This window comes from Peromyscus californicus, unplaced genomic scaffold, assembly GCF_007827085.1.
Source record: "Peromyscus californicus insignis strain IS unplaced genomic scaffold, ASM782708v3 Scaffold_6__1_contigs__length_162567912, whole genome shotgun sequence".
In the NCBI taxonomy this organism is placed as follows: Eukaryota; Metazoa; Chordata; class Mammalia; order Rodentia; family Cricetidae; genus Peromyscus; species Peromyscus californicus.
This window is the reverse complement of record NW_026294584.1, coordinates 135,855,790-135,882,779: the sequence shown is the minus strand read 5'-3', so window position 1 is coordinate 135,882,779 and position 26,990 is coordinate 135,855,790. Positions and strand designations below refer to the sequence as shown.

The following is a 26,990-nucleotide window of genomic DNA, read 5'->3' as shown; positions in this document are numbered from 1 at the left end:
TGCAGAGGACCTGGGTTTGGTTCCTAGCACCCACATGGTAGTTCACAACCATTCATGATTACAGTTCTGATACTCTCTTTTGATCTTTGCATGCACCATACATGTAGCACACATACATATAGGCAGGTAAAACACTCAGATGCATAATATAAAATAAATAAATCTAAAAAATAGTTTTTTTAGGCTGGGAATGGTGGTACACATACATTTAATCCTAGCACTCAAGAGGGAAAAGGATCTCTATGAATTTGAGGCTAATCCAGTCTATATAGTAAATTCCAGGATAGCAAAAGCTACATAGTGAGACTGTCTCAAATAAATAAGCCAATTAATTAAATGGCTGGGCGTGGTGGTACACTCCTTTATTCTCAGCATTTGGGAGGCAGAGACAGGTGAATCTCCTGTGAGTCCCAGGCCACCAAAACAGTGAGACCCTGGGCTGGTTTTGTTGTTGTTTGTTTGGTTGGTTGGTTTTTGTCAACCTGATACAAGCTAGGGTCATCTGAGAACAGCCAGGACTACACAGTGAAACCTTGTCTCCAAAAACAAAAACAAAACAAACAAAAAACCCCACAGGCTGAGCAAGCCATGAGGAGCAAGCCAGTAAGCAGCATTCGTCTATGGCCGCTGTTTCAGTTCCTGCTTCTGGTTTTCTGCCCTACTTGAGTTCCTACTCTGGCTTCCCTCAATGAGGGACATGTAAGCCAAATTCTCCTCCCCAAGCTGCTTGTGGTCATGGTGTTTATTTATCACAGCAATACAAAGTAAATTAAGACAAAAAAACAGAACAAAACAAACAAAAACCTGAACTAACATCAACTACCAATTTTGTAAGTTAAAGAGTGACACCAAGAAGTCCCCTGTACTAGACTCTCATTGTCCAGAGGAGGAGACTACACAAGAATATCTCAGAAACAAAAAAGATAGATTATAATAATTATAATAAAACATACAGAATTTAATTAAAAACTAGAACTATATACATTTATGATCAATGGATCTCTGATATTTTGTAGCTTTTTTAAAGTTTCTTTAATGATTTACTTATTTTTGTTTTATGTACATTGGGGTGTTTTGCTTGCATGTATGTCTGTATGACAGTGTCAGATTCCCTGGAACTAGAGTTATAGACAGTTGTAAACTGCCATGTGGGATTTGGGAATTGAACCCAGGTTCTCTGGAAGAGCAGTCAGTGCTCTTAACTACTGAGCAATCTCTCCAGCCCGTAGTTATGGAATGACAAGTGTGCATCACATCTTATCCTGTCAACTGATTTTTGAGAAGGATATCAAGGCTACTGAAGGAAAGAATAATATTTTCAATACATGATCTAGAACAACCAGATATTCTAACGTAAAATCAACTACTACTACTACTACACACACACACCCCACACAAAAAGCCAACCAGAGACCTAAATTTAAGAGAAAAAGCTATGAAACTCTAGGCAATGCTTTCTGAAGTAACATCATAAGCACAAGAAATCAAAGAAAACAAAGACTGAACCTCATCAAAATGAAAATTTAGTAGCAGGAAGCAAACCATGAAAATAAAAAGAACAAATCATGAAATGGAAGAAAATAACTAGGAACAACATATCTGCTAAAAGTTTGGGATCCAGAACATATAAAGAATCTCTAAAGCTCAAAGATAAAAAGATAAATAATTCACTCAAAAATGGAATAAGGATAGTGTGACAGCTATTCTTGGTTGTCAACTTGAATATATCTGGAATGAACTATAATCCAGAAATGGAGGGCATATTTGTGATCTGGATCTTGAGACTGGAAGACAACATGCCTTTAACCCAGACCTTGAGGCAGGAAGACACAGTCTTTAATCCAGACCTGGAGGCTGGAAGGCACACCTTTAATCTGAGCCACACCTTCTGCTGGAAGCCTATGTAAGGACAAAGGAAGAAGGAAGGGTCTGTTCTTTGCCTGCTGGCCTTTGTCTTGTCAGCACATCCATTCCTTCACTGTCATTGGAGCCTACTTCTTTGGGATTCCAGCATATTCCAGCTGAGACACAAGTTCAGTGACTTTAGAGAACCCTGACTAATACAAATTGGAAACAGATATTTCTCCAAAGATACACAAATAGCCAGTAAGCACAGAACAGTACGCTCAACATCATTAGACACTACACAAGTACAGATTAAAACCAACCACAAGGGCTGCGGGCTAGGGGCCTATGAGATGACTTAGCAGGTAAAGACACTTGCCGCACAAGTGTGGTGACCTGAGTTTAAATCCTCAGAACCCACACGAAAATGGAGAGAACCAACTCCAGAAAGTTGTCCTGTGACCTCCATATGCACACCACACCACACACACACACACACACACACACACACACACACACACACACACACACCAAGTATGGTGGTTTACACTATAATAATCTAAAAAGGACTGCTATGAGTTTGAGGCTAAATTAGGCTCCACAGTGAGTTCCAGGCCAACCTGAGCTATTGAAACCCCATCTCAAAATCGCTAAATAAATAAATAAAATTTAAATAGAGAATTACACATGACAAAACAATCCTACATCTGGATATATGCCAGACAGAATTCAAAGCAAGAGCCAGGATGTGGCTCAGTTGGTTGAATACTTGCTGGCATGCATAAAGCCCTGGGTTCCATTCCTGGTATCTCATAGGCAGGCATGGTGATATACACCTATAACTCCAACACTCAGGAGGTAGAAGCTGCAGGAGGACTTCAAGGTCATCTTCAGCTACATGGAGAGTAAAAGGCTAGCCTGAGCTACATGAGACCTAATCTCAAAACAACAAAAAGAATTTAAAGCAGATATTTGTACAGATCCATGTTCAAGGTAGAATTACAATAGCCAAGATATAGGAAAACTCAAACTCCAGAAACAGATGAATGGATAAACAAAATGTGGTATCTACATATATTCAGCCTTAAGAAAGAGATTTACACACACCACAATATCAAACACCAATCACAAAATGACTAAAACTTTATAGGAAGTACCTAAAGAGTCTAATTTGTAGAAAATTAAAAAAATTGTTAGCAGGCACTACCAATTTAAGAAGGAATAATAAACCAGTTATTATATACAAATGTATTTTACTGCCACACTACTGTTGACAATGTAACTATCCTTCCAAAAAAGAACTCTACAAAGCTGGGGCTGTAGCTCTGAAGTAGGACATATAATTAACATCCATGAGGCCCTGGGTTCAACCTGCAGTACCGCGCACACACACACGCGCACACACACACACACACACACACACACACACACACACACACACAGAAATAGAAATACCTCCTTATTAAATCTGTATTAATGACCACAGAAAAAAGGTGGTCTATGTTAATATATGCCAAGTTGAATAAAACAAAAATTATCACTTGGCATAAAATATGCAAGCTAGGATTTTAACTAGACAAAATATATAACTCAAACCAAGCACAGTAACTCGCACTGGTAATCCCAGTCTTGATCAGAGGTAGCCAAGCTACATGAGACCCTGTGTCACAGGGGGGAAAAAAACAGAAAAAGAGTAAGAAGGAAAAGAAAACGTGATTCAACACAAACTAGAACAGTACAGAAGACTTAACCAGTTCAGAAAAAGTGTGGAAGAATTAGCCAGTCACGGAAAAGTCTGCATCCAGAATAGGACTCATTTAGGAAATAATGAAAAACATATAATGTGACAGAAAATCCTCAGTCATCAACAGAATCACCTTACTTAGCCACTTCTCACATTTATTGTTCCACAAACTTGAAATCAAAGCCTAATTGGTGCTATAATAAATTCTATCCATAGAAGATGACACAGGAGTGAGTTCTACATCACATTCCAGGGAACAAAGAGGGTAACAAGACAGCAATAAGAAATGAGTGCTTTCCTTTAGGAAGGCCACCCTAGGCCCTACTTGGCAATACAAGCCTGTAATTGCAGCACACAGAAGGCTGGGGCAGAGTCACCAGCTTGAGGCCAACTGCACTACACAATAAGACTCTGCCTCCAACTCCACTCCTTGCCCCCCAAAATAGAGCTTTCCGAGGCTAGAGACGAAGCTCAGTGGTAGAGTACTTACCTAGCATAGCAAAGTCCTGGATTTGATCCCTACTAATGGGATCCACTGCCATTGAAAAAAGAAAGAGTTTGCTACCATTGCTTGTACTCATGTATGCATAAATTACACTTATGCTTACAAGAAATCCAATATTAAGGATAACCACTGCTGTGGAACAATCTGTATACACTGTAAATATGATTACTCTCATGGGTTAATAAAGAGTTGACTGGCCTATAGCTGGGCAGGAGGTGATTGGGTGGGAGAGCCAGACTAGGAGGATGCTGGGAAAAAGGGCAGAGAGTCTCAGGGTCGTGAGCCAGACACAGAGGAAGCAGGACATTTTATTGTAGAAAATGAGGTAACAAGCCATGAGCCATGTGGCAGAACTTAGATAAGAAAAATGGGTTAATTTAAGTTGTAGGAGCTAGTTAGTAACAAGCCTAAGCTATCAGCCAATCATTTATAATTAATATTAAGTCTCTGTGTGGTTATTTGGGAGCCGGCTGGTGGGACAGAGCTGACAGGCAGTCCCAACAAAAAACTCACCTACAAACCACCACAAATTTTTAAATTTTATTATTATTATTATTAGTGTGTTTGTGTGTATATGCGCATGTTATGTGTTCATTAGTATGTATACCACAGCACACATGTGGAGGCCAGAGGTGCGGGATTACCCCTAGGGTAGAGTACAAGTGGTTGTGAGTCACCTCACATGGGTGCTAGGAACTCAGGTCCTCTGGAAGAGCAGTACATGCTCTTTTCCACTCAGCCATCTTTCTAGTCCTGCTTTGTTTTTCAGACAGTCTCAAATAGACCAGCCTGGCCAAGCCTGGTCTTAGCTCCTGATCTTCAGGCCTCAACTTCTTTTTTTAATTTACTTATTTTTATGTGCATGGATGTTTTGACTGTACATATATTATATATATATATAATATTTTGACTACACACACATACATAATATGTATACATATATACATATATTATGTATACATACATTTAATATATATACATAATGTATGTGTGTGTATGTGTCTATGTCTGTGTACCAAGTGTATGCCTGTGCCCGAGGAGGCCAGAGAAGGTGGCAGATCCCCTGAGACTGGAGTTGAAGACAGTTGTAAGCTGCCATGTGGGTACCTGGGTCCCCTATAAAAGCAGTCAGTGCTCTTAACCACTAAGCCATCTCTCCAGCCCCAGGCCTCATCTTCTTGAGTGTTGAGATTAATGATGCCTATCAACACACTAGCCTTCGTGCTTAGCCTTTAGATTTAGTTTTATATTTTTTTATTTATGTGTATGTGTGTGTGAATATATTCTATGTGTGGCAGGGGCCAAGGAAGACAGAGAACTAGATCCTGTCTTAGAGTTTCTATTGCTATAACAAAACACTATGACCAAAAGCAAGTTGGGAAGAAAGGGTTCATTTGGCTTACAGGTTACTTGTCTTTTTTTTTTTTTTTTTTTGGTTTTTTCGAGACAGGGTTTCTCTGTGTAGTTTTGGTGCCTGTCCTAGATCTCACTCTGTAGACCAGGCTGGCCTTGAGCTCACAGAGTCTTACAGCCAACTCTCCAGCTGGCCTACAGGTTACAATCAATATACTTTGCATGTTACAGGCAGTTAGACTGCACTACCTACTACAAAGAGCTTTCCTTAGTTCCTGCAATCTGATACCATTACGTGTGTCCTGGCCAGTACTACCTTGACTTTCAGTAATCCATGTTTTCTTTCTTTTTTCCTACCCACTCAAATACACATGCAGGCAAAAGACTAACACACATCACATTTTTAAATTTTTATTTAAAAAAAAAAGGGGGGCTGGGGGGCTGGAGAGATGGCTCAGCGGTTAAGAGCACCGACTGCTCTTCCAGAGGACCAGGGTTCAATTTCCAGCACCCACATGTCAGCTCACAACTGTCTGTAACTCCAGTTCCAAGGGATCTGACACCTTCACACCAATGTATGTTAAATAAATTATTTAAAAAAAAAGGGGGGGGGATGGGTGGTGGTGGTACACACCTTTAATATCAGCACTTAGTAGGCAGAGGCAGGCAGATCACCGAGTTCAAGGCCAGCCTGGTCTACAGAGCAAGTTCCAGGACAGCCAGGGCTACACAGAGAAATCCTGAGGGACAGGGGAGAAGAACTACAGAATGGCCAGGCCTTGAGGCACACACCTTTAATCCCAGTACTTGGGAAGCAGAGGCAGACAGATCTCGGAGTTAGAGGCCAATATGGCCTACATAATAGTTCTAAGACAGCCAGGACAAGAGAGAGAGATCCTGTCTCAAAACAAACAAAAAAGACTTAAAGGATGATTCATGTTTCAAGCCTGGGTAGCAAGTATTTTGTTTTTGTTTTTTTGGGGTTTTTTGGGTTTTTTTTGTTGTTGTTGTTGTTTTGTTTTTTTGGTTTTTTGGTTTTTTTGGTCTTTGGTTTGTTTGCTTTTACTGCAAAAATAGAGGCTGATGGTATATACTTGTGATTCTAGCTATTTAAGGGACAAACTGGGCTACAATTCTGTCTTCAAATAAAGAAAGGAAGGAAGAAAGAAGGAAAGGAGGGGGTACATTTTTTTAAATAATTTATTTTATTTTATGTGCATCACTGTTTTGTCTGAACACACGCCTGTGTAAAGTTGTCGAATTCCCTGAAACTAGAGTTACAGAGAGTTGGGAGCTGACATGTGGGTGCTGGGAATTGAACCTGGGTCCTCTGGAAGAGCAGCCAGTGCTCTTAACAGCTGAGCCATCTCTCCAGCCCCCAGGAGGAGGTTAAATTTTAAAAAACAAAAAATTGGGGCATGTTTACAAACCCAGCTATGAAGGTGGAACAGCAAGAATCTAGAGAAAGAAGTTGACAGAAGAGCTTCACAAAATGATGAGGCCCTGGCCAACACTCCTGACTTCTGTCTTATCAGACAGGTGGAAGGGGGGCACAGCTGTCATTTTAGTACTTGTTTGTTCCTAATATCATGGGTTCAGTCTCAGTACTACCAAAAAGAAAGAACAAACAAATGAACAGGAAATTCAGGGCCCAAAGTAAAACTGAACTGGAACAGAGCCACACTCATGCATGCGCAGCCCAGGACTGTCTGGACCAGCAGAGCTGACAGTTGCAAGCCAGACTTCCTGTGTTTTTTGGCTTCCCACGGCTGCTCATCACAGGCTGCAGAGACTGCTGTAGCTATACAGCATTCAGCTACATGCCAGCTAACAGACCACAACCTGCCCTTTATTTCACCTGTAAATACCAATGTGTCAGACGGGAAAGAGGAAGAACAGGAGTTTGAATATTCTGGCTTTAAGGCACAATGGTATAGATTATTTTGTTATCAGAAGAAGGCAAAGTATAGTCTTTACAATCCTGAAATAATAGAAAAATCAAAAGTATCACCAAACTATAATAAAAACTCATCAAAATACTCTCAATTTACACAGAATCATTGATAAGAAAAATCAGAATATTTACAACAGCTAATTCAATACCAGCATCATTTCTTCAAAAAGAGAAAAATGTAGAGGAACCCTGTCTCGAAAAACCAAAAAAAAAAAAAAAACAAAAAACCAGGAAAGAAAAACAAGACAAAAAAAGTAAACTTCAAAGTGGTTCAGTCAGGAGCCAAGCAAGAATGATTTATGATGTTAATTAAATCACGCTGCATTTAATCAGACCACAATAGAATTAAACTAGAACTCAGTAATTAAAAAGACTAATGAGAATAAAATCCCTGAGTACTTGGAGATTAGTTAGCACACCTCTAAGTGACACAGAAGTAAAGAGAGAAATCTGAAGGAAAATAAAGCACTATTTTGATCCAAGTGAAAACGAGAACACAGGCCATATGTGGTGACGAATGCATGCGATCCTAGGAGGCGGAAGGCAAAGGCAGAAGGAAGCAAATCTACTCATCTGAGAATCACTTGATAGACAGCCCTGGCACTTCTGACCACCTACATGTCATTCAGTAGGCAGGACCTGTGAACTCCAATGCGCCGGCCGGCCGGCAGTCTACCCACAACTGCAGCCCTCCAGTAGGACTCAGGAAGCCTTAAAGTACCGAGAGAGTCGGGAAGTGAGGACCTAGGCCTTTAATCCCAGGAGTCCAGAGACAGAGCCAGGTGGATCTTTGTGAGATGGAGGCCAGCCTGGTCTACATAGTCCCACACCAGCCAGGGTTACATAGAGAAACATGGTCTAAAAAAAAGGAGACAGAGAGAGAAAAGGGGTGGCGTCAGAGCAAGACAAGACAGGTTTGAGGTTACTTTTGATATTTTTCATTGTTAAATATGTTTTATTACTTACTGTGTGTGTGCACACGCGTGTATGTGTACATGTGCACACCGCAGCTCACATGAAGAAGTGAACTTTTTTCAGAGGTCAGTTCTCAGGTCGCCAGACTTGCATAACTAGCATCTTTATCCTCCGAGCCATCTTGCTAGCCCCAAAATAACCTTAACAGCAAATCCACTCTCACTATAACCTATAACTCCATGAGAACAACCTGAGTTTCATCCCCAGTACTCGTGGAAGAAGGAGAGAATTAACTCCTACAAGCTGGCCTCTCTGTCTTTCTCACACACAGACACATATACACACCATAAATAAATGTAATAAATTTTAAATAAAGATGGATACATACAACATACTACAAAGAATTATACTGAAAATAAGAGTCTATCAGACATCTGAACTGTTATATAAATTTAATATTCAACAGTTAATTAAATTTTTTTTTTTTTTTTTTTTTTTTGGTTTTTTGAGACAGGGTTTCTCTATGTAGCTTTGTGTCTTTCCTGGAACTTACTTGGTAGCCCAGGCTAGCCTCGAACTCACAAAGATTCACCTGGCTCTGCCTCCCAAGTGCTAAGATTAAAGGCGTGCGCCACCACCGCCCGGCTAATTAAAATATTTTTTTAAATTTAGTGTGTATGTATGTAGACACAACATGTCACATGCCTGGAGTTTAAAGGACACTTACACACTGGTTCTCCTTCTACCCGTGGGTTTCAAAAATGAACTCGGATCATCAGGCTTTCTGGCAAGCACCTTTCACTGACTGAGCTACTTCTCAGGTGTCTTGTTGACAGGGTCTCATGTAACTCAGACTGGCCTTGAATTCTCTATATGCAGACAAAACTGGACTTGAATTCCTGGTCCTCCTGCCCCCACCTCCCAAGCGCTGGGATGATAGATATATGCCACTACATTAGGACCGGTCTGTTCTACAGAAGACCTTTACAAAAAACAAACAAACAAACAGGACCAGGTATTTGGTTGCAAACACACTGAATTCCAGATCTCAGGAGGCAGAGGCAAGTGTATAGTCTGTAAGTTCAAGACCAGCATGATCTACACACTGGGTTCTAGTTCTGCCACGGATACACAGTGAGACCCGTTACAAAAAAAGATGGAAGGAGAGAATCAAATGCCAAAAATATTGTCCCCTGACCTCCACATGTGTTTACACACATGCACACACCCACACATGTTAATAGCACGTGCTGCTCTTATAGAGGATGTAGGTTCCATTTCCAGCACCCATATAGTAGCTCACAACCATCCATAACTCTAGTTCCAGGGGATCCATTGCCCTCTTCTGACATCCACATGTACCAAGCATGCACATGGTACACACACACAACATACACTCATACACATAAATCTTTAAAAGAAAATGGGGAAAAAAAACCTAAAGACCAGACCAGATGTGGTGGCACATGCTTACATTCCCAGCACTTGGGAGACAGAGGCAGAAGGGCTGACCCGAATGAAAGAGTAGCCTGGTCTACATAACAAGTTTCAGAACAGGCCAGACCCTGTCTCAAACAGTCTGATGAAATGACTACATACATAAAGATGCTTGCTGGGTGGTCTGAAAGACAATGGCCCTCATAGGGAGTGATATTATTAAGAGGTGTGGCCTTGCTGAAAGTGTGTTACTGTGAGGGTGGGCTTTGAGGTCTCATAAACTCAAGCTACGCCCAGTGTGACACAGAGTTCCTTCTGCTGCCTGTGGATCATGATGTAGCACTCTCAGCTCCTTCTTCAGCACCATGTCTACCTGCACACTGCCATGTCCCTGCCATGATGATAATGGACAAAACTCTGAAACTGTAATCCAGCCCCAATTAAATGTTTCCTTTTATAAGAGTTGCTATGGTAGCCTTTAATCCCAGCACTCACGAGGCAGAGACAGGTGGATTTCTGTGAGTTCCAGGCCAGTCTGGTCTACAGATCGAGTTCCAGAACAGGATCTAAAGCTACAAAGAAACTCTGTCTTGCTGGGCAGTGGTGGCGCATGCCTTTAATCCCAGCACTCGGGAGGCAGAGGCAGGAGGATCTGTGAGTTCGAGGCCAGCCTGGTCTCCAAAGCGAGTTCCAGGAAAGGCGCAAAGCTACACAGAGAAACCCTGTCTCAAAAACCCGAAAAAAAGAAACCCTGTTTTGAAAAAAAAAAAAAGAGTTGCCATGGTCATGGGGTCTCTTCATGGCAATAGAAACCCTAAGACATTTGTCAAAAAGCCTGATGACCCAATTTGAATTTCCAGGACCCCTAAAGTGAATAGAAAGAATCAACTTTCGCACATTGTCTTCTGACCACCGGGCGCGCGCACACGGAAAGTACACACCCACACAGATACACACTCATGAAGTAAATAAATAAATTTTAAAATGAGGGGGCTGGAGAGATGGCTCAGCAGTTAAGAGCACTTGCTACTCTTCCAGAGGACCCAGGTTCAATTCCCAGCACCCAATTGGCAGCTCACAACTGTCTATAACTCCAGGTCCAGGGGATCTGACACCTTCACACCAACACACATAAAATAAATTTAAATAAATTATTTTTTTAAAAAAGTTTTAAAATGAAACAAATCAAAATCAAAACATTACGAAACAAACACTATTAAAAGAAGTTGCAACCAGGAAGGGGACAGGAGTGGGGTAGGGTGGTCATTCTCTGTATTAATACTGCTTGTCTAAGACATACAAATTCTTAGATGCAAATACTTCTATGGATCAAGTCCTTATCATGAGCCAACATAACCACCGTAAACCAAAGACAGTACCTTGGGGTGAGGGACCTTCTTGTTTCTCCTGAGAGAGAAGTCCCAAGTAGCTGAGAACGACATACTTTGTTTCATAGTGAAATCCTAGAGGCACAGTAGTAGAGGACGCCATTGAACTGGCTGAAGAAGCTCCAAAGAGGTCTATTTAAGGATGTTGGAAATCTAAAAACAAAAGGTTTCTTTCAGTTTAAAATTGATTACAAACCAATCCATTTCCCCATTGATCCCAATTACTCACCTAACTCCCAAAGTAAATGGCTCAACAGTTTTCTTTCCAAAAATCTTTAAAAAAGTAACTTTAATTTCTAGACAAACAGTAACTTAACTATTCCAATAAAAGGTAAATTGTCCTTTTCTCGTTTTTTTTTTCCTTTTCTATTTATTTGCTTTTGTACTGTCTTAGAGGTGGCCACACCTGCCATGGTGCACATGTGGAGGTCAGAGGACACTGTGGAGTCAGTTCTCTCCTTCCCCTTTACATGGTTCTGGAAATCAAGTTCCGGTCCCCAGGCCTGCACAGCAATCACACTGACCCACCGAGCCATCGCGCTGGCTCCTCCTAATTATTTCCACACATGTGGCAAACACACAGGAGACATCCTGAACTCCATCCCTGAGTATGTTTTCTCATTTCTTTTAATAACAAATCTCATCGCCTAGGCCTTTAATCCCAGCACTCGGGAGGCAGAGCCAGGTGGATCTCTGTGGGTTTGAGGCCAGCCTGGTCTACAGGACAGCCAGAGCTGTTACAAAGAGAAACCCTATCTCAAAAAAAAAAAAAAAGTAAATCTCAATATACTAGCTAGACCCATGCTACATTCCTGGAGACACTACCTACCAGCTCTCTTTTCTACCTAATGTGCCATACATATAGCTAGTCTGAGTAAGAGAGGCAGTTGTATGTGCAACTTGTATATTTATTTTGGGGTTTTTTTTTTTTTTTTTTTTTTTTAAAGATTTATTTATTTATTATGTATACAGCATGTATGACTGCAGGCCAGAAGAGGGCACCAGATCTTATTACAGATGGTTGCGAGCCACCATGTGGTTGCTGGGAATTGAACTCAGGACCTCTGGAAGAGCAGTCAGTGCTCTTAACCTCTGAGCCATCTCTCCAGCCCCAGTATTTTGGGGGGTTTTAAGACAATAGCTTATATAGCCCAGGCTGGCCTAGAACTCCCTATGTAGTCAAGTACTGGGATTACAGGCAGCTGTCCCCATGCCCGGCTAAAATTATTTATTTTTTAGTTTTTGTGAGGTATGTGCAATTTGCGAGTCTCTTCTTTTTTGGGGGGAGGGTGTTGTTTTGTTTTTTTCAAGACAGGGTTTCTCTGTGTAGCCCTGGCTGTCCTGGAACTCACTCTGTAGACCAGGATGTCCTCAAACTCAGAGAACCGCCTGCCTCTGCCTCCCAAGTGCTGGGATTGAAGGCATGCGCCATCACCGCCAGGCTAACTCACTCTGTCAGCAACTTAACACTTTCCATCTAAAAGAGCTCTAGTCAGTTTTACTGTTTGAAACTAGGGCCTGACTGGGACCTAATTTATAGAAATTCTATATCAGCTAAAAAAAGTTTACATTTATTTTATGTATGAGTGCTTTGCCTGCATGTATGTATGTGTAACATATATGTGCCTGGTACCTCAGACGTGAGTGTTGGATCCCCTGAAATTGGATTTATGGATGGGTGTGAACTACCAGGTGGGTGCTGGGAACTAAGTCCAGGTTTTCTGCAAAAGCAACAAGTGCTCTTAACCACTGAACCAACTTTCCAGCCCTCTACATCAAGTTTTAAAGATTTATTGTGTGTATGCAGCATGGCATGTAGGTGGAGGTAGGACAACTTGAGAGCTGGTTCTCTCCTTCCAATATGTGGGTTCCAGGAGTCAAACTCAGCTTATTAGGCTGGGCAGCACGCACCCCTACCAGCTGAGCCATCTTAAGGGCCAATTTCCCATCAATTATACTACAGTATATGAGGACTGCTATACTAAAACTACAGTTTAGAAAAGTCTTTGAACTGTACAAACTCACATATAGATCTGGTAGTATAATTCCACCTTAAAAAAAAAAAATCACATTCTTGAAATCAGAGTACTGGAGCTTGAACCTAGGGCTCTGTCCATGCTAGACCTGTGCTTCATCACTGTGCAGTCTTTTCTTTTCCAGACAGGGTTTCTCTGTGTAGCTTTGGAGCCTGTCCTGGATCTCACTCTGTAGACCCGCCTGGCTCTGCCCCCCGAGTGCTGGGATTAAAGGCCACCACTGCCCGGCTCCCTTTTCTTTTTTTAAAGGATTATTTATTCTTATTATTTTATGAGTGTTTTGCCTACAATATGTACATGCACCACAAGTTGCCTTTTGACCTCCACACGTGTCACAGGCACACACACCTGCTCCTCTACCACATATAAAAACACTACATTTAGGCCAGGCAGTGGTGGCGCATGCCTTTGATCCCAGCACTCGGGAGGCAGAGCCAGGCGGGGCTCTGTGAGTTTGAGGCCAGCCTGGTCTACAGAGTGACCAAAGCTACACAGAGAAACCCTGTCTGAAAACACAAAAGAAAAAAACTACATGGGGGGGGGGCACTTTATGAGAAGCAGTGGGGGTTGGGAGTGGTGCTGCAAGCCTATAATCTCAGCACTAAGGGGGCTGAGGCAGGAGGATCACAAAACAAAACCAGAGGAAAAAAACCTGATAAGTTCCAGGGGAAACTTCTCTGTTAGACTGCAACAGTTAAAACATAGAAAGAGGGCTGGAGAGATGGCTCAGAGGTTAAGAGCACTGCTTGTTCTTCCAAAGGTCCTGAGTTCAATTCCCAGCAACCACATGGTGGCTTACAACCATCTGTAATGAGATCTGGTGCCCTCTTCTGGCCGGCAAGCATACTTGCAGACAGAACACTGTATACATAATAAATAAATCTTTAAAAAAAAAAAAAAAATAGAAAGAATACCAGGGGGCTGAAGAAATGGCTCAGTGGCTGAGAACACTGGCTGCTCTTCCAGAGGACCCAGGTTCGATTCCCAGCACCCACATGGCAGCTCACAACTGTGTGTAACCCCAGGATCCAACACCCTCACACAAACTAACATGCGGGCAAAGTACATTTTTTAAAAAAAATTATTTTTTAAAAAAGGAAAGGACTCCGGGCAGTGATGGCACACGCCTTTAATCCCAGCACTCGGGAGGCAGAGCCAAGTGGATCTCTGTGAGTTCGAGGCCAGCCTGGTCTACAGAGCAAGATGCAAGACAGGCACCAAAACTACACAGAGAAACCCTGTCTCGAAAAACCAAAAAGGAAAGAAAGGAAGAGAACCAGAAGTTAAGGGTGGCCAGTACAACCAAAATCACCCATCATGCAGAGCCCTTAGTTGGGGTATCTCCGAGTCCTTCATTCTCAGCAGAGTCAGATCCTGATCTATCAGCCTTCCTCTGGTTCACTGAAGTTGTCAGTGTGGCCTGGAGCGAGGCTACCAGTGAACGGACCCCCCAGTATTCTTGTCTCTTCATTCTGAGTTCTTTCAAACAGTTCTGGGGTAGAAATCTACGGCCTGTAACTTCTGAGAGACTTCTTGTTGGTAAGATTCTGAAGAGCCCTGAAAAATGCAAGGCCTACAAATGTCCTTTTCTCCACCATATATAATAATGCTGACAAAGACTATTCGGTCAAACTTTGGCCAGATTTCTCGACCATCTTCCAGGTCCATCTGTGCATTTCCCTTTAAATCTAATATTAGGGGCTAGAGAGAAGTGGTTAAGGGCATTGCTGTTCTTGCAGAGGACTTGGATTCAGGTCCCAGTACCCACATGGCGCACCAGCATCACAACTAACTCCAGTTCCAGGAGGTTCAACACATGGTACATGTGCATACATGCAGGCAAACATTCACACACGGTACATGTGCATACATGCAGGCAAACATTCACACACGGTACATGTACATACATGTATATACATGTATATACATGCAGGCAAACATTCACACACGGTACATGTGCATACATGCAGGCAAACATTCACACATGGTACATGTACATACATGTATATACATGTATATACATGCAGGCAAACATTCACACATGGTACATGTGCATACATGCAGGCAAACATTCACACATGGTACATTGTACATACATGCAGGCAAACATTCACACATGGTACATGTACATACACAGGCAAACATTCACACATGGTACATGTGCATACATGCACATACATGCAGGCAAACATTCACACATAGAAAATCTGTAAAATCACAACCTAAGTTTAGCAAAATAACTGCTAAGTTTAGCTAGAATAATCAAGTTTGGTTTTGTTTTTTGTGTTCTTTGTTTTTTTCCAGGGTTGGGGGGGGAGCTAAGACAGGGTCTCTCTATATACCCTGGCTGGCTTGGAACTCACTACGCAGATGAGGCTGGCCTTAAACTCAGAGATCCACCTACCTCTGCCTCCTGAGTGCTGGAATTAAAGTCGTGTACCATCAGCCTGGCCAGAATAGTCTTTAATATCCCATCATGCTTGATGTCTGATCTCCTAACCTGTCTTTACTAAGAATGCTATTGGATCAGTTTAGTTGGACTTTCTTATGCTTAATATTAGTCTCAGTAATTCCCTATCTACTGACTTCCATACTGCTCCTTGGCTAGAAATTCCCACTTGCCTATGCTGTGTTCAGAGTTAAACCCAATCCCCACCCATCACAGGGCTGTTTGAGAGGTTTCTATGCCCACTGTAAGTCCCTGAATAAGCCATCCTTACTATATTTTAATGGTATCACTGAATAATCTTTATTAAGGACTATTATTAACATCCATGCACTGAAGATTTGATGATTTATATGATTTAACATATAATTTTAAAGGCTTTCAGTGTTCGTAAAAATAGGGTTTTGTTTGTTGATTTGCAATCCTGAAGACTGAACCCAAGGCCTTGCAGGCAGGTTAAATGCTCTACCACAGAGCCACATTCCCAGCCTTTTTCACTGAGACAAAGTCTCAGTGCCCAGGATATGGGAGTTGGTAAAATGTCTGCCGTGTAAGCATGAGGACTGAGTTCAGATCTCCATCAGGCACATAAAAAGCCAAGTGAGGTAACACATGCCTGTAACCCCAGCACAGGAGAGGGGGATATGAGTCAGAAACAAGATTCCTAGGGAGGTACAAGTCTATAACCTCAGCACTGGAGTGGCAGAGACAGGATTCCTGGGGTTTGCTGACCAGCAAGGCGAGCCAATTTGTGAGCTCTAGGTTCAGTGAGACCCTATCTCAAAAAAAAAAAAAAAAAAAAAAAAAAAAAAGGGTGGGGGACTGTGGGAGAGGCTGGAGAAATGGCTCAGGGAATCCCAGCAACCACATGGTGGCTCACAACCATCCATAATGAGATATGGTGCCCTCTTATGGCATGCAGACATACATGCAGGAAGAACATTGTATACATAATAAATAAATAAATGTTAAAGAAAAAGAAAAAAAGCTGGGCGGTGGTGGCGCACACCTTTAATCCCAGCACTCAGGAGGCAGAGCCAGGCGGATCTCTGTGAGTTCCAGGCCAGCCTGGTCTACAGAGCGAGATCCAGGACAGGCACAAAAACTACACAGAGAAACCTTGTCTCAAAAAACCAAAAAAAAGGCCGGGCGGTGGTGGCGCACGCCTTCAATCCCAGCACTTGGGAGGCAGAGGCAGGTGGATCTCTGTGAGTTCAAGGCCAGCCTGGTCTCCAAAGCGAGTTCCAGGAAAGGCGCAAAGCTACACAGAGAAACCCTGTCTTGAAAAACCAAAAAAAAAAAAAAAGATGGAGTAGCAACACCCAGCATCAACTTCTGGCCTCCACATGCACAAGCACACATTTGCCCCATCCCACCCCATACATATCCCTACCACCATCATAAAGGAGCAGAGGAAAAGGAAAAATATAAACTGGATGAAAGGCACTATATATGGGCTGGAACGATGGCTCAGCAGTTAGAAGTGTTCAGTGCTCTTGCAGAGGATCCTGGTTCCCAATGCCCACATCAGGTAACTTAAAACTGCCTGCAATTCCAGTTCCAAGGTATCTAATGCTCTCTGGCCTCCATGGGCACCTGCATGCATGTGATATACATAAAATCGCACAGGTACATATACATACACATAAAAACAAATAAGTCATTTTTCACAAATGGAAAAGTGCTATATACTTCTAACTCTCAAATTTTCTTTTATTGATAATTGGTTTCTTTTTTTTTTTTTTTTTGGTCTGGAGCTGAGGACCCAGGGCCTTGCACTACCCACTGAGCTAAATCCCCAACCCCAATAATTGGTTTCTTGACACAGGGTCTGTTATGTAGCCTCAGCTGGCCTGAACTCCATATCTAGATCAGGCTGGCCTCAAACTTACAGAAATCTGCCTGCCACTGCTTCCCAAGCACTGAGATTAAAGGTGTGTGCCAACATACCCAGCTTTCCTTTCTTTTTTTATATAGGAGCTGGAGAGATGGCTTGGTAGTTAAGAACACTTCCTGCTCTTCCATAGCACCCAGGCCTGGCAGACCACAACTGCTTGACTCTAGCTCCAGGGGATCTAATGCCCTCTTCTGGCCTCTAGAGACACCCACACATGTGTGGCAGACACACACACACACACACACACACACACACACACACAGGAATAAGATCTATTTTATGTGAGTGTTTTATCTGCATGTCTGTGCAGCACATGCATGCCTGTGCCTGCAGAGATCAGAAGGCATAGGATCTCCTGAGGCTAGAGATACAGATGTAACTATGTGAGGACAGGGAACCAAACTCCAGCCTCTGGGTGGGCAGCAACCACTCGATTGCTGAGCCATCTTCTCAACCCCTTAAGTTCTCTTTTTGTCTTTTTCTTCCTTTTGGTTTTTCAAGACAGGGCTTCTCTGTGTAGCTCTGGCTGTCCTGGAACTCACTCTGTAGACCAAGCTGGGCTTGAACTCAAAGATCCGCCTGCCTCTGCCTCCCCAGTGCTGGGACTAAAAGTGTGCTCCACCACTGCCTGGCTAACTTTTCATTTTAAATGATGAAAGGGACACAGTTATTTCCACTCTTTACATTGTATCTAGTAAGCTCTTTTCCATTTCAAGCCATGTGGAAATTCTTTATATCAAGAAGTGATCCAGGCCAGTGGGACGGCTGACTAGGTAATAGTACTTGCTGCCAAACTTGACAACCTGAGTTCAAACAACGGAACCCACGTGTAGACGCAGGGAACAGACTCCCACAAGTTGTTCTCATCTCCACACATCCACAACAGCACTCATTCATCCACATTCATATACACAACAAGTAAATAAACATATGGGAAAAAGGAAATCCTTAATTTGAATATTAACAAAAATGAATAAGCTTTGTGTGGTGTAACATTCCCCAGGCCTCGGGTGGTGGAGGCAGGAAAATTAAGAGTTCAAGATCACTCTCAACTATATATTGAGCTTGAAGTCAGTCTTGGCTACATAAGACCCTGTTTCAAAAAACAAGTTTCTAAGGACCAAGTGGGTAGCACACATTTTTAATCCCAGTACACAAGCAGAAGCTGACAGATCTCTGTGAGTTCGAGGCCAGCTTGTTCTACATAGCAACTTCCAGGCTGGCCAAGGCTACACAGTGAGACCCTGTCTCCAAACAAAGACCAAATATTTAAATATACAGATGGTTTTTTTGAGTGTGGTGGAAGGTTGTACTGGGGATCAAACAGAGGGCCTCACACATGGTAGGCACTCTGTCCCAAACTCATGTGTGATCTTCTGTTTGGGTGTTTTTCTTTTGGACACAGGGTCCAGCAATGTCACAGGCCCAGAACTTGTCATGTTGCCTAAGCTGGTCTTGAACTTGCAGTAACACCCCTGCCTCTGTCTCACAAGACCTAGGATTACAGGCTGCCACTCAAATTTTCCAGGTATGATCTTAAATTCAAACAAATGGCAAATTCCAGGGTCAGTAGAGGCTGAAGAGATAGGTAAAGGTATTGTTTTCATCACTTCTAAAAGAAACCCCATACCACTTGGCAAGGATTCTTTTGTTATTTTTTTGAGACTAACACAGCAAATACTCATGTTAAGGATTTGAATACTCAGAACCCACATGAATGTACGCACACAAACACACGTACACATGAACACACACCTGAGGCTGAGCTCTGGCCTCCACATGCATGAATATCACATATACACAAAATTAAATTTTTAAAATTGCAAAAACTATCCCACTCAGCAGCACCACTACCAAGTGAGGTGTCAATTTAACAATTCAGCAGACACCACTATTAGTCTAGTGTTGATTGTCCCTTTCCAGTTAAAACATGCGTAATGGAACACTCTGGTTCAATCCTGTGTTAACAACTGCCCCAAAATATCTTCACTCAGCAGTTGGCATTCACAGATAATGCACTCACAGGGGAATTCCTAACATGAAACCCTCCCCCTTACAAACAGACTCTGACTTTCCCAGTATTTTAAGCTTCCCACATAATAGCAAAACAAAATTCAGATACAGATTGTTCACTTCTAGGTACATGCTAGAGAAATGTAAACATGTCCACCCAAAATTTGTACATGAGCATTCCAGGTCACTTTATACATAACAGCCAAAAAGGGAAACAGCTTTCTTCCCTTCCTTCCTTTTCTTTCTTTCTTTCTTCCTTCTTTCGGTTTTTTGAGACAAGGTTTCTCTGTGTAGTCGTGGCTCTCGCTTTGTAGACCAGGCTGGCCTTGAACTCACAGAGATTCAACTGCTTCTGCCTCCCAAATGCTGGAATTAAAGGCATGAGCTACCACTGATGCCCAGCAGGAAACAACTTTCAATTTATTTAAAAAATAAGAGAGGGGGATGTCTCAAGAGGTGGCTTAATACTTAAGAGCAAGTACTACTTTACAGAGGATCCAAGTTCAATTCCTAGCACCCATGTCTGGCAGCTCACATTGCAATCCCAAGAAATTCAACACCTCTGCCTCCTCAGGTGGATACACATACCCACATAGATACTCATAATTAAAAATAATCTTTTTTTTTTTTTTTTTTTTGGTTTTTTCGAGACAAGGTTTCTCTGTGTAGTTTTGGTGCCTATCCTGGATCACACTCTGTAGACCAGGCTGGCCTTGAACTCACAGAGATCCGCCTGGCTCTGCCTCCTGAGTGCTGGGATTAAAGGCATGCGCTACCACCGTCCAGCTAAAAATAATCTTTAAAATAAGTCACATGAGCTAGATACTGAAGGATGAGCCTATATGTCTACCTACCTGGGGAAGATAAAGTATGAGGGTCACCTGATGTAAGCATAAGGCATTGTCCAGCCAGGCGTGGCAGTGCACATCTTTATTCCCTGTGCTCAGGGAAGGCAGAGGCAGGTGGATCTCTGAGTTTAAGGTCAGCCTGGTCTACAGAGTGAGTTCCAGGACAGCCGGAACTACACAGAGAAACCTTGTCTTGAAAAACAAAAACAAGAGACATTGTCTGAAAAATGGAAAAATATTGGCTAGGATTAGAGGACACACCCATATTAGCAGCACATCAGGAGAGAAGGAAAGAGCAAAATCTCAGGTCTGAGGTCAATGCAGTCTACATGTGAGGGTTCCATCTAAGTCCTTCCCTGCAAAAAAACACATAACAAATGCTGTGGTAGTGCACTCAGGACGCAAAAGCAGGCTGTTTCTGTGAGTTCCAAGCCAGCCAGGGCTACACAGTAAGACCCTGCCTTAAAAGGGGTAGGAAAGCCGGGCGGTGGTGGTGCACGCCTTTAATCCCAGCACTCGGGAGGCAGAGCCAGGCGGATCTCTGTGAGTTCGAGGCCAGCCTGGGCTACCAAGTGAGTTCCAGGAAAGGCGCAAAGCTACACAGAGAAACCCTGTCTCGAAAAAACCAAAAAAAAAAAGGGGTAGGAAAGGAAGGAGTGAAAATGAACGGGAAGAAAAGTTCCCTAAAATGTCATGTGTTCACACACTGCCACACTGTACACACTGGAATATCATTTAACTTTACAAAGGAATAAAGTAGAGGCTCACACTTGCAATCTCAATACTTGGGAGGCTGAGGCAAGAGGACTGCTAAGAGAGAGTTCAAGGCCAGCTGTCAGTACAAAATGAGAGTATGCCTTAAAAACCGGAAAAGGATATCAGCGGTTATATGTGGTAAGGAAGTGAAAGGAGTAGGGACAAAAGATGGCTACCGCCAAGCATGGCAGCACACACCTATAAGCAATGAGACTGTGGCAAATGTATTCAAAGTTCAAGCCTGTGCCACATACACATTCGTCTCAAAAAACAACAAAAGAACCATTGCCAAGTGGTATGGGGTTTCTTTTAGAAGTGATGAAAACTCCAATAATGGTTGCACAACTCTGAATGTGCTAAAAGTCACTATATTACACAACTTGGGTTGTATAGTAAATTAATTATATTTCAGTGAGGCTGTTAGACAATTAGCTTCTCTCGGACAGCCACAGTGGAACTCAGCTGTAATCCTAGCACTCAGAAGGCTGAAGCAATATTGCCACCAATTTGAGGCCAGACTGAGCTACACAGTGAGTTCCAGACTAGCCTGAGCTATATACAGTGTGACTCCCTATCTCATACAAACAACAACAAAAATATCAGTTACTATTGGGTTAGGAGTGTAGCTCAGTAGTAGAGCACATAAAAGCCCGAAGACCTGTATTCTATGCCCAGCACCATAAAAACACAAAGCAAATAAAAACAAAAAGGGCTGGAGTGTATCTCAGTGAGAGCTCAACAAAGGACAATGGATTTGATCCCTAACGTAAAAACCCAACTCCTGAAAAGTCCCTGATATGGGTGGTGCAAGCCTCTAATTGCAGCCACTTGGGAGGCTGAGACAGGAGGATCGAAATTCAAGACCAGACAAGGGCTATATAGGGAGACCCTGTCTAAAAAATTCTTGGTGTTGGGGCTAGGGAGATCAACTGCTCTTGCAGAGGACCTGGGTTTGGGTCCCCGTACCAACATAGTGGTTCACAGCCATTCCTAACTCCAGTTCCAGGAGATGTTCCCCATTCTGACCTCTGCAGGCATCATGCACACACAAGACTACGCATACACAGTTACAGGCAAAACACTCACATAGAAAAAAAAATGAATATGGGCTGGAGAGATGGCTCTGCGGATAAGAGCACAGGCTGCTCTTCCAGAGGTCCTGAGTTCAATTCCCAGCAACCACATGGTGGCTCACACCATCTATAGTGGAATCTGATGCCCTCTCCTGGAATAAAGGCATACATGCATACATACATACATAAAATAAATAAAATCTAAATAAAAAGAAAAAAGCACAAAAAAAGAATACATCTAATAAATTTTTTTTAAAAACCTTGGTGATAATTTCGTTGATTTGGAATAAGATATGACTCAAATTCAAGTCTGAAAACTGAGGAAAAGCAATGAAAACACTAAATGTTTACAATTTTATACCTAAAATATTTCATAAGAAAAAATGCAAAAAAATATTTTGGACAGTGTGGCAAGATGGCTCCATGGTAGATAAAGCCACTTACTGCCACGCCTGACCAATTCTCAGAACCCACATGGTGGAAGCAGAGAACAGACTCCTGCCAAGTTGTCTTCTGACCCTGCATTAGCTTGGGATACAGAAAACTGTCACAAAAGAAAGGGGGGGGGGTGGGGAGAGAACTTAAAAAGTTGTGTTAAAGATATAGTTTTCTTTTTTTAACTTTTATTATTTTAATTATGTGCATGGGGAGAGGGTATGTGCACATGAATACATGTAAGTGCCCACAGAGGTCAGAGATGTGAGATCTCCCGAAGCTGGGGTTACAGGCAGTTGTAAAGCTGCCTGATGTGGGTGCTGGTAATCGAACTCAGGTCCTCAGGAAGAGCAGTATGTGTTCTTAACCACAGTGCCATCTCTCCAGTCCCCTGTTGTTTGTCTTTTCTTATCAAAGGGTCTAACTTTCAGCCTAGGATGGTCTCCCAACAATCTTGCCTTGCCCCCCATATTTACAGTTACAGGAGTGCCCGCTGTCACGGTTTTCTTCTTTTCTAAGCTGAAGAAGGTGTTTGGTGAGAGCAGTAAAGGAATGAGAGGTTAATGGGGTGGGGTGGGAATGACAGAAATATACTACATATCTGTACAAACCTGTCCAACAATTATACTTTCTAAAAGATGGCTGGACTTAACCTTACACATTATTTGGCTGAATTCAATTTCCAGGGCACACTTTTGCACGAGGTACAGGCCATTTTAAGATAGGTATGGTAGCTCCTCTGGAATACCAGCACTAGGGAGGCTGATTTAGGAGGACTCCTAAAAGTTCAAGGCTAGCCTTGACCACAGGCTGAAACCCTTTCAAAACAAAACAAGGGCTGACAAAATGGTTCAGCAGTGAAAGCAACTCGAATTTAATCTCCAGAACCCACGTAAAGATGCAAAAAGAAAACAGACTCCCAAAGTTACCCACTGGCTGTGGATGGTGGCATAGGCCTTGGAAGGTGAGGTCATCCTGGTCTATATAGGAAGCTCCAGGACAGCCAGGACTATATAGAAATCCTGCCCACAAATCCCCCCCACCCAAAAAACAAAACTGCCCACTGCCCTATAAACATTTGTACCCAAACACATACCTATACCTACAATAATAATTTAATTTTTTAAAGGGACAGGCATGGTTGGATACTCCCGGATTTCTATACAAGGGAAGTAGGAGTAGGATCTGAGTTCAAGGCCAGCTGGGATACATGAGATCAAAAAGTGAAACAAGTGTTATTTTAAGGACATGAGTCATCTGAAATAAAAAAGTATTTAGAATTGTTAGAATAGTACCTGATCTTCAGAGCAATGGGCCTTGCAAAGTGCTTATCTGCCTATTATATGCAGAATAAAGCATTTTCAATTCACTGTTATAAACATGCAAGATACATTAATCCCACTGTATATATGAAATATAAGTGGTTCACCACCCACGCACTTGCTTAACTTTTTAGTGTGTTAAAAAAAGGTGGGGGAAGGAAAGACATCTCAAGGGTGTGGCAATTCATGTAAGGTCACACAAGTTAGGGCAGGGAACATCAACATTCTGGTTTATACCAAGCCTCCAAGGGAAATATTAGAAATTTTGCAAAACTTTTTTTTTTTAAAACATCAGAAAGAAGAGGAGCCTGTCAACACAGTTCAAAACTTTTAACCACAGAAAGTAAAACAGATCTTTCAGATAAACACTTGTGCATGGGAATGGTGAATTGCTTAACAGAGTTATCAGCAAAGGGCATGTGAATTTCTGGGCTGATGTGTCCAATTTTTCCCCTTGACTTTTCAAAAGCCCCGACTTAGAATTCTGTCTAGGCTTCCTCCTGCGCAGTGCTATAATATGAAGGCAAGAAATGTGGGATCCCGTGGGAATGTGGGGAAGATTTTAAAAAAGGAAAAGACGAATTAGTGTGAATGGTATCTCTCGCCTCCATAGGGTAAGAAGGCCTACTGGTTTTGTTTTGTCTTGGGGGTGGGGGTGGAGTGGGGATGGGTGTCAAAACTGCGGTGCTAACACTGAGAAACTAGACTTCTGACAGGGTGACAAGAAAGCACTAGCAAAGCTAAGCTTTGATCGTTCTACGTGAATGGCACACACGTCCCTCCTCCAAGAAAGAATTGACCTTTCCCAGTGCAGCCCCCCCAAACAGACCCTGGTTCTCCAAGGGAAGGTATCTGTGTGAAGAGCAGAATGTAGAGCAAGGGTGAGTCCCTGCGCCGCAGGCAGGCAGCCTGTGCGAGCCCGTTCCGAAGCCGCCCATCGCCGGGGCACGCTGGACAGGTCCGAGTAGCCCCGAATGGTGCCCACAAGTTCCGAGAAGCCTCGGCAGAGCAGCACCGTCCTCCCTCCCCGCCCGCCCGCCCGGTCTCTCCCACGTCGTGGGCAGCACCGGGCGGTCGGCTCGGGGGTCTCGAGACCCCTTCCGCAGCGGGTGAAAACCGCCTCGCCACCCCGCAGGACCTCCCCGGAATCCCACTCCCCTCACCTGGCCCCGGCCTTGCCCCAGAAGGGATGAAGGAGGCGGCGGCGGCGGCGGCGGCAGGTGCTTCGCACGGGGTCCCGGGAGCGGCGGTTGCTGCTTCGACCCGCGGCCCTAATCTACCGCCGCCGCCATGTTGGACGGTGAGGTCACCCCGGCGCGCTTCCGTCACGGCCGGCGTGGGGGGCGGGGCTGGGGCGCGGAGCCGAGCCGGAAGTCCGACGCTCGGTCAGCCGGAGCGGAAGCGGTGTCACCGACGCCGGCTGGTCAGTTCGCGCAGGCGTGACCTATGTACGGCGCTGTCCTTTGCCTCTGTTCAGGAACCACTCAAATCCTAGATTGCTGGACTTCAGAAGTGCCCTCGCCAGTGCGGAGTAGCGCGGAAACGAAGTAGACCCCGCCGGCCAGCTCACCCGTGTGGGACGAGAGGCTGGTGGCATCGCAGATGCTCAGTTCTGCAGACCTATGCGTTCCGGGAGTGCTCAAGCCTGCGGGTTGACTGTCAATACAGGGGTCACAAGCACTGCCGGCTTCGGGTTCGCAGCCACCCGCCAGGAGGTTGTCCTGAAAGCTGGGAAAACAACTTAAAGACAGACGGGTCTAGGCCGAGACAACTCGGTGCCCAGACACGGTGGTGATAAAGGGAATCTTATAATAGTAATCCATTTTTACTCACAATGCCTGGCAAGCTGCCTGGGCCTGGACTGTAGTTGGTGCTGATGAATGCTTGTTTTCTTGACTCCATGAAAGCGTGTCCAACCTGTGGTCCAAGATAAGCTGTGAATGCTTCCCACCCCCACCCCACCAAAAAAAAAAATAGAGTTACTTAAGAGATGAGGGATATGTGTAACCGGATTGTCTAGTTGTCAGTATGAACTTTATAGATGGCGATTGTGTCTCAATATAAAAAGATCAAGATATCTAGGCTAAAAGGTGAACACCCTGATTTAGCCCGCTCGGGTTTCTTGAGATGAAGTAACAAGGACAGCATGGGAGATTAGGAGTTAGAAGTCAGTTGTAACTAGTCAGATCAGAAGTGATAAATGTGCCCAGCTGCTTGTACAGGCCTGTAATCCCAACACTCAGAAGGCTGAGGCAGGAAGATTGCCATAAATTAGAAGCTCCAAAGCTATTTCCAAGCAGTCAAGACTACATAGTGTAATCTTATCTTTAAAAATAAAAAATAAGGCGCTGGAGAGATGGCTCAGAGGTTAAGAGCAGTGACTGCTCTTCCAGAGGTCCTGAGTTCAATTCCTGTCAACCACATTATTTAGCCATCTATAATGAGATCTGGTGCCCTCTTCTGGTGTGCAAACATACATACCGGCAGAACACCTTATACATAATAAATTTTAAAATCTTAAAAATATATATAAATAAATAAAAACAAGCCAGGCAGTGGTGGCTCACACCCAGATCGTTGTGAGTTCAAGGCTAGCCTGGTCTACAAAGCAAGTTCCAGGACAGCCAGGAATATACACTGACTTGCGGGATGGGGGGGGTGCAGGAGGCAGCAAGATGGCTCAGCCGGTAAAGGTGCTTGCTGTGAGCTGAGTTGGGTCTCTGGAAACCACAGGATGGAAGAAGAGAGCCAACTCCAGCAAGGTGATTCCTCTGACCACACTGCCCAACCGCCGCCGCCGCTGCCACGAGTGCGTGTGCATACACACACACACACACACACACACACACACACACACACACACACACAGTGTTTTAAAGCAAAATAATCAATAAAAACTGATAGGAAGTGACCACCAGTGGCCATGTTTGAGGGCCGATGAAATGTTGAAAGTTCACAGTGACAATGGTAGCACAGTTAGAAATGTACTGGATTCTATTTAATTGTATACTTCTGTTCTTTGT

At 43.4% G+C, this 26,990-nt stretch overlaps 1 protein-coding gene across 7 annotated transcripts in view; it reads right to left on the bottom strand.

Annotated features, from left to right (window-relative positions):
* Positions 1-25,302, bottom strand: part of Bcl2l13 (BCL2 like 13) — a 61,488-nt gene extending 36,186 nt beyond the window's left edge. For 3 of the 7 annotated variants that reach the window (XR_008214545.1, XM_052721466.1, XM_052721465.1), the window contains exons 1-2: positions 25,131-25,298; positions 11,133-11,294 (exon numbers count right to left, since the gene is read on the bottom strand). Coding sequence is in view for 5 of the 7 variants with exons in the window: in XM_052721466.1 (XP_052577426.1) it covers positions 11,133-11,244 (112 nt within the window). In the remaining 2 variants the exon portion in view is untranslated. Of the gene's footprint in view, positions 1-11,132; positions 11,295-20,642; positions 20,738-25,130 lie in introns of all 7 variants that reach the window. The other 4 variants (XM_052721461.1, XR_008214546.1, XM_052721467.1 and 1 more) reach the window with 4 other exon arrangements.
* Between the last annotated feature and the right edge of the window lie 1,688 nt (positions 25,303-26,990).